The sequence below is a fragment of the Salvelinus fontinalis genome, chromosome 31 (assembly GCF_029448725.1).
Source record: "Salvelinus fontinalis isolate EN_2023a chromosome 31, ASM2944872v1, whole genome shotgun sequence".
Classification (NCBI taxonomy): Eukaryota; Metazoa; Chordata; class Actinopteri; order Salmoniformes; family Salmonidae; genus Salvelinus; species Salvelinus fontinalis.
This window is the reverse complement of record NC_074695.1, coordinates 42,947,214-42,959,893: the sequence shown is the minus strand read 5'-3', so window position 1 is coordinate 42,959,893 and position 12,680 is coordinate 42,947,214. Positions and strand designations below refer to the sequence as shown.

The following is a 12,680-nucleotide window of genomic DNA, read 5'->3' as shown; positions in this document are numbered from 1 at the left end:
CTCTGCAATGAGAAAGAGGATGAATCGATGGGGAGAAGGGCATGAGAGTAAAAAAAGTATTGGAGCAGACTGAGGGAAACTACAAAAATAAACTGCCATTTGGAGTTAATTGAATCACTTTCATTTGCTGATGAGAGAGGTAGCAAATATTTATTTTAAGAAACCGGGAGGACTGTAAGATCAAACTGGCATACACATTCTATTGGTTGTTGGCAAACTTGTTGAATGACACGTTTCAAATATCAGAATCAAAGTCCCCGCCAAGAGTGGACCCATCTCATCTCTCTCACACCCAAATATATTATATGTACTGTATATAATGTATATTTCTACACACACACTGGACTGTAGAGCCGATGGCCAGGACACCCGTCAGGATTGCGCCATTCTGAGTCTATGATGATTGTCTCTTATTCAGGGTGACAGAAAACACATTCCTGCCTCTCCCAAGCTAAAATACCCTTTTAGACACGGACATGTAGTCTCCACACACACGCACGCACGCACGCACGCACGCACGCACGCACACACACACACACACACACACACACACACACACACACACACACACACACACACACACACACACACACACACACACACACACACACACACACACACACACACACACACACACACACACACACACACACACATTCCTGCCACTCTCCCAACACACCAGCTGCACCCACCAACCCCAACGGGCCCATCCTTCCTCTGGGGTAGTTGCCTTGACAACAGTGACCATGTCGACCCAGTGGGGGTTCCAGGCCTGTTCTCACCAGCAGCCCCTCAGAGGGATTAGTACTGTCAGTGTTTCACCTGTCAGACTGGCTTCCACAGCTAACACCAAAACACATCTACTGTAGAAAGTCCATTAGCTTCATGCAGTAAAGCGCTAACGGCTCAACTGTAAATGTAGGCCAATGTGTAGAAACAAACTAGTGAGAAGTAGATTTGTAAAGGTACATTGTTCAGGTCAGAAGGCTTAGATTGGAATCCTGGAAATCTTGTTGAAATCCAAGATCACAAACAGAAGGGTCTTTGTTTCTAAATGTGTCTTAACTCATCAGAACAGCCATGCATTTTCAGTCCTGGTAGACTCAGCGTGTTTGTGAAAACTGCAGAGTGCCGACATCCTCAGACAAGCTGAAGGTGACAGCGAGGTCCTTAAGGCCATGACCCTTGACCTCCAGCCAGTTGAGCCTTGACCCCGTCACTCTTAATCAAAGAAAAACGTTTGACATATCTCCACCGCCCACTCGCCCCACCCTCTCCGCCCTGTGTCCTCATGCCCCAACCTTAACACTTCCTCTGGTGTCTGTGGCATTTTTTTGAGGGCGAGTCTCTGTCTGCCCACCACCCTCTCTTCCTCCAGTCCTGTGTGGACGCCATGAGTTAGGATGGCATCAGGAGGATGAGAGATATATTTTTAGCCGCCAAACAAACCCGAGCCAGCGAACATTAGATTACCTCAGTCATGGGAGCCACTGATGTGCGTCTATGTGATTAGGGTAAATGTGTGGCGTGTGATTCAGCTACGAACATTCCTGCATCAGGAGACACAGACACACACACACACGACAAGCGCACATACAGACACACACACAGACAAAAATGAACATAGACGCAGGCAGGAATGTGCACGCACGCACGCACGCACGCGCACGCACGCATACACACACACACACACACACACACCATGGTGGGAGTCCATTTTAAAACAGATGGTTATTTTCCTCAAACTGGTGCTAAAGCATCCTGTCTATCATGATTCAATAGAGTAGTTATCATTAATCTCCCTCATTACCATTTTGTTATTATCAAGAGGATTGCTAGTGTGTCTATGTGTGTGTGTGTGTGTGTGTGTGTGTGTGTGTGTGTGTGTGTGTGTGTGTGTGTGTGTGTGTGTGTGTGTGTGTGTGTGTGTGTGTGTGTGTGTGTGTGTGTGTGTGTGTGTGTGTGTGCGTGCGTGTGTGCGTGTGTGTGCGTGTCTATGTGCGTGCGTGTGTCTGTCTTTGTGTCTGAGTTAGTCTACCTGTTTCTTTACATGGGGAGCCTCATAGCTGAGTTGTCTGGTTCACGGTTCCCAGTGGGAAGACTTTGTGCAGTGTGCCACTAGAGAAATTAGGAAACTGGGGCCCGTTTCCTGTGGAAATGGGGTTATCACTTCACCAATTACAGTGCAATTAGAGAGGCAGGACTGGAGATGCCTGGGAAACAGACAAACACACACTCCCTGACATCTGGATTCTTTCAACACTCAACCAGGCACACGTGGATACCATGCCCTTTGACCTTTCTGAATAAATACGTATTCATCATAATCAGATGTTTGGCAAAGGCAGCTCTCTGTCTGAGCATTACAGCACAGCTTCAGTTCAAGGCTGCAAAACCCCCGTCTACCGTCGTCAAGGGTGTTGCCAGGAAGAAGGGGTACCAAGAAGGGGTACCAAGGGCACCACCCTCACCCTCAGGTGAAAGGGGAAAGTGTCATCATCTTGAGATGATGGAATTACTTCCAATTCCTTCAAAATGATAATGACCTTCCAAACATGGCCGCCTCTCCAATCACTGTACAGGGTAATGATGCATCCTCACCGGTCACGAGAGGAGCAGGTGAACTGTTAAAGGCAGCCGGGTCAGGGCAGGCATCATCAAACGGCAACTCTATAACCCGCTTGTGTGGGGATCCCAATCATTCTACATGGCTTAACAGCTGGCATTGCTTCATTAGCCTTTTATATGTGCCGCTATACATTTCACATCATTCGCAGCAGTAAAATGTCCCTTTTGTGTGTGGCAGGCAAGAACCCAATCCCCAGCTGTCATTTATCATTTGGGAAATAAGGGCTGGAGTCTACAAGCGAGTGGAATAATTGAGCCGTTAGGACTGGGGGTGGCCGACACAGAGTTTGATTGAATAACTGGTATCATTTAGTCATTAAGGCAAGCTGGGTCGGAGAGAGAGAGAGAGAGGGACCAGGCGGCCAAGCTGATTGGGTAATCAGTCATGGTGGGGTTAAGACCAGCTCCCTCACACGTGGACCTCCAGGATCTGATCTGGAATCAGGACCTAGTGGTGAATCTGATCCGTGTAGAGCAGAGGTTAAAGGGCAGTCAGGCTATCAGACGTATAGTGAGATCCAAAAGTATTTCCAGTCCTTTTTTAAGATTATGGACTTTCTTTTTTTGGTACGTCTGATATTGAACTCCACGTTGTGACGCTCATGTTCAAAAGCAGCCAGATGTAGCACTGAAATGAAGTCCCGCAATGTAGAAATGACGCAGGAAATGAAACGTCTCTCTTGTGTTCAGACACCGTCACTCTGACTGAACGAACTAAATCCAACTAGCTTCCATCTGTGCACAAGTTCCCTTTATACTTTCTAGGTCACGTACGTTTCAGCCTTGAATCGGATCGTTGTATGTAACTCACATACGACGGATTAGACAATCACTCCCAACCGGGGTTCGGGATTGTTGCTTCCTCAGACATGAGCAGAGGGAGCAGCTCAAATATCACTCAATACTTACATTAGCACAGACTAAAGATCTGAACATACCTCTCTATTAGAAGACAGATAAATAAACTGTCATACTCATTTTTGAAAGAAAAAGCCAGCCCCCTCGATGACACACATCGTCTCCACACAATAATTGCACTTCGTCAATCATACAACAAAACATCATCACACAAACATCCCAATTCTCTCCTGAACGTAGCTGATCCCTCATTGTGTAAGAAAGTGTCCTGGAACGAGGAGAGCAGTAAGAGGGACAGGCATTCAGCTAGATAACACAATTAATAGATAACACAATGTGTGGGCAGACAGGAGAAATGCGAGCCACACTAACAAGAGACAGCAGGGCGTGTGGGAGAGAGAGAGAGAGGGGTTCTGTCTTACCTGAGTGAGTGAACTGCAGGCGCGGCAGGGAGGCTCTCCATGCCCCTGTCAGACTGCACCCCAGGTGGGCTAGAAAGAACAAGGTCACGAACCTCCACATGGTCTCACACACGCACACACTCAACGTCCCGAGCATAGCACACACACTTCACGAGTAAGGCACCAGCAGGACACACTCACTTGTGTCTGTGTGTGGGCTCGGAAAAGCAAAGAGATCTAGTCCAACGAAACACACTACTCCCACTTGGCTTCAGCTCGACAGCTACAGAGATGTGTCTCCTCTCTTCTCTTCATGTGACTTGTCTCCGGTATCTCTCGCTCTGTCTTTTCTCACTCTCGTCTCTTGGGCTTCTCCCCTCGTTGAGTGTTGATTTCTCTCTCACTGTACTCTAATCTCGCTCTCTTTCTCTCTCGCTCCCTCTCCCTCTTTCAGTCCTCCTCTGTATAGGCAAGGAGGAGGAGGGGGAAGAGATCCCAAATCATTGCACCAGCCACACACACACACACACACACACACACACACACACACACACACACACACACACACACACACACACACACACACACACACACACACACACACACACACACACACACACACACTCCTTCTCTTTTTTTCACTGCTCCAGGAAAACCTACTTTAATAACGGGTAATAAGACAACTGCTGTGCGGGGCCTTTCATCTTATTTCCCGTCTCTCTCTCTCCCTCCCTCTGTCTGTCTGTCTGTCTGTCTGTCTGTCTGTCTGTCTGTCTGTCTGTCTGTCTGTCTCTCTCTCTGTCTCTTTCTCTCCGTCTCGCTCTCTCTCTCTCCCTCTCTCTCTGTCTCGCTCTCTGTCTCCGTCTCTCTCTCTCTGTCTGTCTCTCTCTCTCTCCCTGTCTTTCTCTCTCTCCCCCACCAAATACACACACAACTCTATAGCTCTTCATCTCCCCGTACTAAAATGCTCAGCTTTTGAATAATTTATAGACTACAGTCGAACCCTTTCACAGTCTATATAATGCTGACCTAATGTAACGCCTGCTAACAATAACATGAACGATTTAAAAACACTGTGACAGTCATGTAAGATAATATATTAGGAATTCAGTGCCTTCGGAAAGTATTCAGACCCCTTGACTTTTTCCACATTATGTTATGTTACAGCCTTATTCTAAAATGTATTCAATTGTTTTTCCCCCCCTCATCAATCTACACACAATACCCCAAAATGACAAAGCAATTTATGAAAATAAACAATATCACATTTACATAAGTATTCAGACTCTTTACTCAGTACTTTGTTGAAGCACCTTTGGCAGCGATTACAGCCTCGAGTCTTATACAAACTTGGCACACCTGTATTTGGGGAGTTTCTCCATTCTTCTCTGCAGATCCTCTCAAGTTCTGTCAGGTTGGATGGGGAGCGTTGCTGCACAGCTATCTTCAGGTCTCTCCAGACATGTTCGATCGGGTTCAAGTCCGGGTTCTGGCTGGGCCACTCAAGGAAATTCAGAGACTTGTCCCACAGCCACTCCTGAGTTGTCTTGGCTGTGTGCTTAGGGTAGTTGTCCTGTTGGAAGGTGAATCTTTGCCCCAGTCTGAGGTCCTGAGTGCTCAGTTTGTCTGGGCGGCCAGCTCTAGGAAGAGTCTTGGTGGTTCCAAACTTCTTCCATTTACAATTAATGGAGGCTACTGTGTTCTTGGGGAACTTCAATGCTGCAGAAATCTTTTGGTACCCTTCCCCAGATCTGTGCCTCAACACTATCCTGTCTCGGAGCTCTACGGACAATTCCTTCCACCTCATGACATGATTTTTGCTCTGACATGCACTGTCAACCTTTCCAAATCAAGTCCAATCAATTGAATTTACCACAGGTGGAAACCAATCAAGTTGTAGAAACATCTCAGTACACACCCGAGCCAACCCGGGTGTGTATTGACAGTAAATCAACTTTGGATTTGTTTATTGTATCAGATCAAGAGAAGGTCTGTAAGTCAGGAGTCTTAAATATTGGTCTATGTGATCATATGGTAACCTACTGTACCCGTAAGAAATCCAAAATGCTATTAGAGCCAGGTAATAAATACATGGTAGGTACGGTCTATGAAACAATACTCAAAAGGACATTTTGTAGAAGTACTTGGAATTTTGGATTGGTCTCATGTACTAAACTGTGATGATGTTGATCAAGCTTGTTGATCAAGATATGTTTCTGTCTGCACTCGACTCTCTGGCTCAGATTAAACAAAGTTGTATCAAACAGCGGTCAGGGAAATGGATCACTTCCAAGATCTTAGACCTCGTAAGGAAAAGGGATCGCTACCTGGCCAGATTCAGAAGGACAAATCTACAACAAGATTATGATGATATTAACTGTAGAAACCAGGCAAGATACAAAATGGATAGGGTCAAATCCCAACATTATATGGATGCCGTTAATGACAGCTTACACCGGCCTTGTAAACTGTGGAAAATGTTAAAGGACATTGGCTCAAAAACTCCCCATAAGGTAAAATCCTGTAGTATTGGCCTGGATATTGAGGATGTTTTATGTTATGAACAGGCAAAGGTTGCAAATTATTTTAACACATTTTTTACCACTATTGTCACGCCCTGAACTTAGAGATCCTTTTTATGTCTCTATTTTGGTTTGGTCAGGGTGTGAGTTGGGGTGGGTATTCTATGTTCTATTATTTGTATTTCTATGTTTTCGCCGGGTAGGGTTCTCAATCAGGGACAGCTGTCTATCGTTGTCTCTGATTGAGAACCATACTTAGGTAGCCCTTTTTCCCACCTGTCTTTGTGGGAAGTTGTCTTTGTTTGGTGGCACTAAAGCCTTTAGCTTCACGGTTGTTTTGTAGTGTTGATTGTTTTGTTCTGCGTTATTTCTAAATAAAAATAAAATGTACGCTCACCACGCTGCGCCTTGGTCCTCTTCTTTTGACGGCCGTGACAACTATAGCCTCATCTCTGGTTAAGAAGTTACCCACCTGCTCTGGACACTATGGCCAGTCTTTCATTAACCACTTTTACCATAGCAAAGGTATGACAAATGATTTGTTTGAGCTGCGCATGGTAACAGAGGACAACGTTTCCAGTCTACAATGCTCAGTGAGCACAAACAAAGAAACTGGGCTGGATAACCTTCCTGCGAGATTCATAAAGGATAGTGCTTGTGTCACTGCTAAAACGATAACGCATATTGTAAACCTTTCTATTAGTAGTGGTACATTTCCCAAGAATCTCAAAACAGCCCGGGTGGTTCCACTCAACAAGACGAGCAGTAAACAAATGTAGGAAACTACAGGCCTGTGTCAATCCTCAGCACCTTATCCAAAGTTGTTGAGAGATTCCTTTTTTTAAAATCAACTTGAGGGAGACTTTCTCGAGCACACACCTCTTTATGAACTACAATCTGGCTATAGAACAGCTCATTCCACTGATACTTCCTTATCCACATCAAGCAGGGAAGTGAGAAGGGGAACTATACAGGTATGGTCATGTTAGACTTGCAGAAAGCTTTTGACACTGTGGACCACGATATTCTCCTGATGAAACGGAAATGCACGGGTCTAAATTATATAGCAGTGAATTGGTTTAGGTCTCATCTGACCAACAGAACACAAGTACAGTTGAAGTCGGAGGTTTACATACATTTAGGTTGGAGTGATTAAAACTTGTTTTTCAACCACTCCACAAATTTCTGGTTAACAAACTATAGTTTTGGCAAGTCGGTTAGGACATCTACTTTGTGCATGACACAAGTCATTTTTCCAACAATAGTTTACAGACAGATTATTTCACCTTTAACTCACTGTATCACAATTCTAGTGGGTCAGAAGTTCATATACACTATGTTGACTGTGCCTTTAAACAGCTTGGAAAATGCCAGAAAATTATGTCATGGCTTCTGATAGGCTAATTGACTTAATTTGAGTCAGTTGGAGGTGTGCCTGAGGATGTATTTCAAGGCCTACCTTCAAACTCAGTACCTCTTTCCTTGACATAATGGGAACATCAAAAGAAAGACCTCCACAAGTCTGGGTCATCCTTGGGAGCAATTTGCAAACGCCTGAAGGTACCACGTTCAACTGTACAAAAAATAGTATGCAAGTATAAACACCATGGGACGACGCAGCCGTCATAACGCTGAGGAAGGAGACACGTTCTGTCTCCTAGAGATGAACGTGCTTTGGTGCGAAAAGTCAAATCAATCCCAGAACAATAGCAAAGGACCTTGTGAAGATGCTGGAGGAAACAGGTACAAAAGTATCTATATCCACAGTAAAACGAGTTCTATATCGACATAACCTGAAAGGCCGCTCAGCAAGAAAGAAGCCACTGCTCCAAAACCGCCATAAAAAAGCCAGACTATGGTTTGCAACTACACATGGGGACAAAGATCGTACTTTTTGGAGAAATGTCCTCTGGTCTGCTGAAACATAAATAGAACTGTTTGGCCATAATGACCATCATTGTGTTTGGAGGAAAAGGGGGGAAGCTTGCAAGCCGAAGAACACCATCCCAACCGTGAAGCACAGGGGTGGCAGCCTCATGTTGTGGGGGTGCTTTGCTGCAGGGGGACTGGTGCACTTCACAAAACAGGTGGCATCATGAGGGAGGAAAATTATGTGGATATATTGAAGCAACATCTCAAGACATCAGTCAGGAAGTTAAAGCTTCCAAATCTCACAAATGGGTCTTCCAAATGGACAATGACACCAAGCATACTTCCAAAGTTGTGACAAAATGACTTAAGGACAACAAAGTCAAGGTATTGGAGTGACCATCACAAAGCCCTGACCTCAATCCTATAGAACATTTGTGAGCAGAACTGAAGAAGCGTGTGCGAGCAAGGAGGCCTACAAACCTGACTCAGTTACACCAGCTCTGTCAGGAGGAATGGGCCAAAATTCACCCAACTTATTGTGGGAAGCTTGTGGAAGGCTACCCGAAGCATTGCCTTTAAACAATTTAAAGGCAATGCTACCAAATACTAATTGAGGGTATGTAAACTTCTGACCCACTGCGAATGTGATGAAAGAAATAGAATCTGAAATAAATCATTCTCTCTACTATCATTCTGACATTTCACATTCTTAAAATAAACTTCCAACTTCAACTGTATGTAATGTTGGTGATGTTCTGTCAGAGGCCAAAGAAATATCCTGTGGAGTCCCGCAGGGATCAATTTTAGGGCCTCTCTTATTTATTATATACGTTAATGATATGCCAGATACAGTAAAGTGCAAACTCTTGCTTTATGCTGATGATTCAGCCATACTGGTATCAGGGAAGGATACAGTTTACATAGAGGAGGCCCTGAGTAAGGAATTGCATTTTGTTAGAGATTGGTTGTCTGACAACAAATTGTCACTACATTTGGGAAAAACTGAATCGATTTTGTTTGGAACAAAACGTAGATTGCTTAGGGCTGACAAGATAACGGTAATCTGTGCAGGCAAGGAGATTGATTCTAAAACAAGTGTATCTTATCTTGGTGTGTCCCTAGATCAATCCCTTTCTGGAGACCTGATTGCTGCTAAAATTCTTTAAAAAATGGCAAATAAATTGAAATGTTTATATCGTAACACTAGATATTTTAACATTAATGTTGAGAAACTGCTTGTCTCAACCTTGATTCAGCGTCATTTTGATTATGCCTGCTCTGCTTGGTATAGTGGGCTATCAAAAAAGCTGAAAAAGAGAATGCAGGTCCTGCAAAATAATGTTATCAGGTATATGCTAAATGTCCCCCCTAGGACCCACATAGGGGTACAGGAGTCCCGGGAGGTGGGCTTGTTGGCTTTGGAGTCCAGAGTGGAGCAACTTAAACTCCATCATATGTTTAACATCTTAAATAATCATGCCCCAGGTTACATGAAAAACCACATTGATATGGTCTATGACCAACACAGTCACAATACCAGACCTGGTGTTATGTCTTGTAAAATCCCAAGAGTAAACAGTACTGCGAGGAACATGTTTTTCCATACAGACATTTGTCTGTGGAATAGCCTCCCCTTAGAGATCAAGCAAAGAAAAAGTAAAAATAGCTTTAAAAAGCAGGCAAAGGTTTTCATTTGGACAAGGTTGTCTAAGTAAGAGAAACCACTCTACTGCCCCTTGTGCTCCTTACTGCTGGTCAGGTGTATTTATTTGAAGGATCGGTATGAGGTGAAATTAATAGATTGTTTTAATGTGAAATGAATATGGTTGATCTTTTAAGTTTATGGAGAAGTGCAGTGAATAGTGCCACTTTATAGGATGTCAATATAAATGAATGTATTTATGGTTGTTTGTCATTTTGTCTTGCCTTTTAATCATTATATGTGTTCTTGTTTTGACCATCGAGCACCACTTTGGAAGCAAGCATTTTAATTAATACTTTCAAGTGATATCCTCTGGGTCCACATTGTACGTTTGTTGTATATGTCTGTTACCCAAAATAAATTCAATTCAATGGAAACAGGATACAATTCTGAGTCTCACAGCAAAAGGTCTGAATACTTATGTAAATTGGGTATTTCTGTTTTTTTATTTGTAATAAATTTGCTAAACTTTCTAAAAACCTGTTTTCACTTTGTCATTATGGGGTATTGTGTGTAGACTGCTGAGGTTTTTATTAGTTTTATTTAATCCATTTTAGAATAAGGCTGTAACGTAAAAAAAAATGTGGGAAAAGTCAAGGGGTCTGAATACTTTCCGAAGGCACTGTATGTCTACCATAGCCAATAACTAATCAAAATAACTGTTGGTGTCTTGAAGACACAAGGACAAATACTCACTTATATGTGTATTAAAGTACTCCAATGTGTATAATTGTAGGGGTTGATGCATTTTTTGTTAGTTTGCATTTTCTAAGTGGAAATTATAAACTTTAGTTTTTGTTTTTTACTTAAATACACTACAAATTTGCATTTCCTTCTGTAAAGGGATGTCACGATCGTTCTCCTCCTCTTCGTCTGAAGAGGAGAAGCATGGGTCGGACCAATACGCGTCAAGGTATGCAGTCATAATGAATTTATTTAAATGAAAGACGAACACTTAATACAAACTATACAAAATAACAAAACGACCGTGAAGCTACAAACGTTGTGCATAGACAGACAGGCTACAAACGTTCTGACATAGACAATTACCCACCATTAATGAGAGCCCATGGCTACCCTAAATAAGGCTCCCAATCAGAGACAACCGACATCAGCTGTCTCTAATTGGGAACTCATTCAGGTAACCATAGACTCTTCTAGATCACTCACCAACATAGACAACGCTAGACATCTACACTAAACACAAAACCATATTTTACACCCCATAACCCCTTCACCAAATAAACATCCAAAACCAACAAAACATAAACATTACCCATGTCACACCCTGACCTAACTAAAATAATCAAGAAAACAAAGAATAATAAGGCCAGGGCGTGACATAACCCCCCCCTTGAGGCGCGAACTCCGGGCGCACCATACACAGTCTAGGGGAGGGTCTGGGTGGGCTCCCCTCCACGGTGGCGGCTCCGGCTCTGGTCGTAGTCCCCACGTCACCACAGTACCTAACCACCTCCTAGGCCTCCTCCAAACGACCCCCCTCCACATTAACCCCATTGCATTCAGGGGCAGTTCCAGACTAAGGGGCAGTACCAGGGTAAGAGGCAGTACCAGGGTCAGGGGCAGTACCAGGGTCAGGGGCAGTACTAGGGTCAGGGACAGTACCAGGGTAAGGGGCAGCACCAGGGGAAGGGGCAGCTCCAGGGTAAGGGGCAGCTCCGGACTGAGGAATGGCAGCTCCGGACTGAGGGACTGCAGCTCCGGACTGAGGGACTGCAGCTCCGGACTGAGGGACAGCCCATGGCTGGCTGACAGATCTGGCTGCTCATGGCTGGCTGACTGATCTGGCTGCTCATGGCTGGCTGACGGATCTGGCTGCTCATGGCTGGCTGACGGATCTGGCTGCTCATGGCTAGCTGACGGATCTGGCTGCTCATGGCTAGCTGACGGATCTGGCTGCTCATGGCTAGCTGACGGATCTGGCTGCTCATGGCTAGCTGACGGATCTGGCTGCTCATGGCTAGCTGACGGATCTGGCTGCTCATGGCTAGCTGACGGATCTGGCTGCTCATGGCTAGCTGACGGATCTGGCTGCTCATGGCTAGCTGACGGATCTGGCTGCTCATGGCTAGCTGACGGATCTGGCTGCTCATGGCTAGCTGACGGATCTGGCTGCTCATGGCTAGCTGACGGATCTGGCTGCTCATGGCTAGCTGACGGATCTGGCTGCTCATGGCTAGCTGACGGATCTGGCTGCTCATGGCTGGCTGACGGATCTGGCTGCTCATGGCTGGCTGGCGGCTCTGGCAGATCCTGTCTGGTTGGCGGCTCTGGCAGATCCTGTCTGGTTGGCGGCTCTGGCAGATCCTGTCTGGTTGGCGGCTCTGGCAGATCCTGTCTGACGGACGGCTCTAACGGCTCCTGTCTGGCTGGCGGCTCTAGCGGCTCCTGTCTGGCTGGCGGCTCTAGCGGCTCCTGTCTGGCTGGCGGCTCTAGCGGCTCCTGTCTGGCGGACGGCTCAGTGGGCTCATGGCAGACGGGCGGCTTTGCAGGCTCATGGCAGACGGGCGGCTTTGCAGGCTCATTGCAGACGGATGGCTCAGATGGCGCTGGGGAGACGGATGGCTCAGATGGCGCTGGGGAGACGGATGGCTCAGATGGCGCTGGGGAGACGAGCAGTTCAGTCAATGCTGTGCAGACGGCAGACTCCTGCCGGCTGAGGCGCACTGTAGGCCT

At 45.4% G+C, this 12,680-nt stretch overlaps 1 protein-coding gene across 2 annotated transcripts in view; it reads right to left on the bottom strand.

Moving 5' to 3' along the window:
- Positions 1-4,403, bottom strand: part of LOC129830304 (semaphorin-3ab-like) — a 29,193-nt gene extending 24,790 nt beyond the window's left edge. Inside the window, exon 1 of one of the 2 annotated variants that reach the window (XM_055892782.1) lies at positions 3,909-4,403. In XM_055892782.1, the coding sequence (XP_055748757.1) occupies positions 3,909-4,044 (136 nt within the window). In that variant the 5' untranslated portion in view covers positions 4,045-4,403. The remainder of the gene's footprint in view (positions 1-3,908) is intronic. The other variant, XM_055892783.1, reaches the window with a different exon arrangement.
- Positions 4,404-12,680: the final 8,277 nt, after the last annotated feature.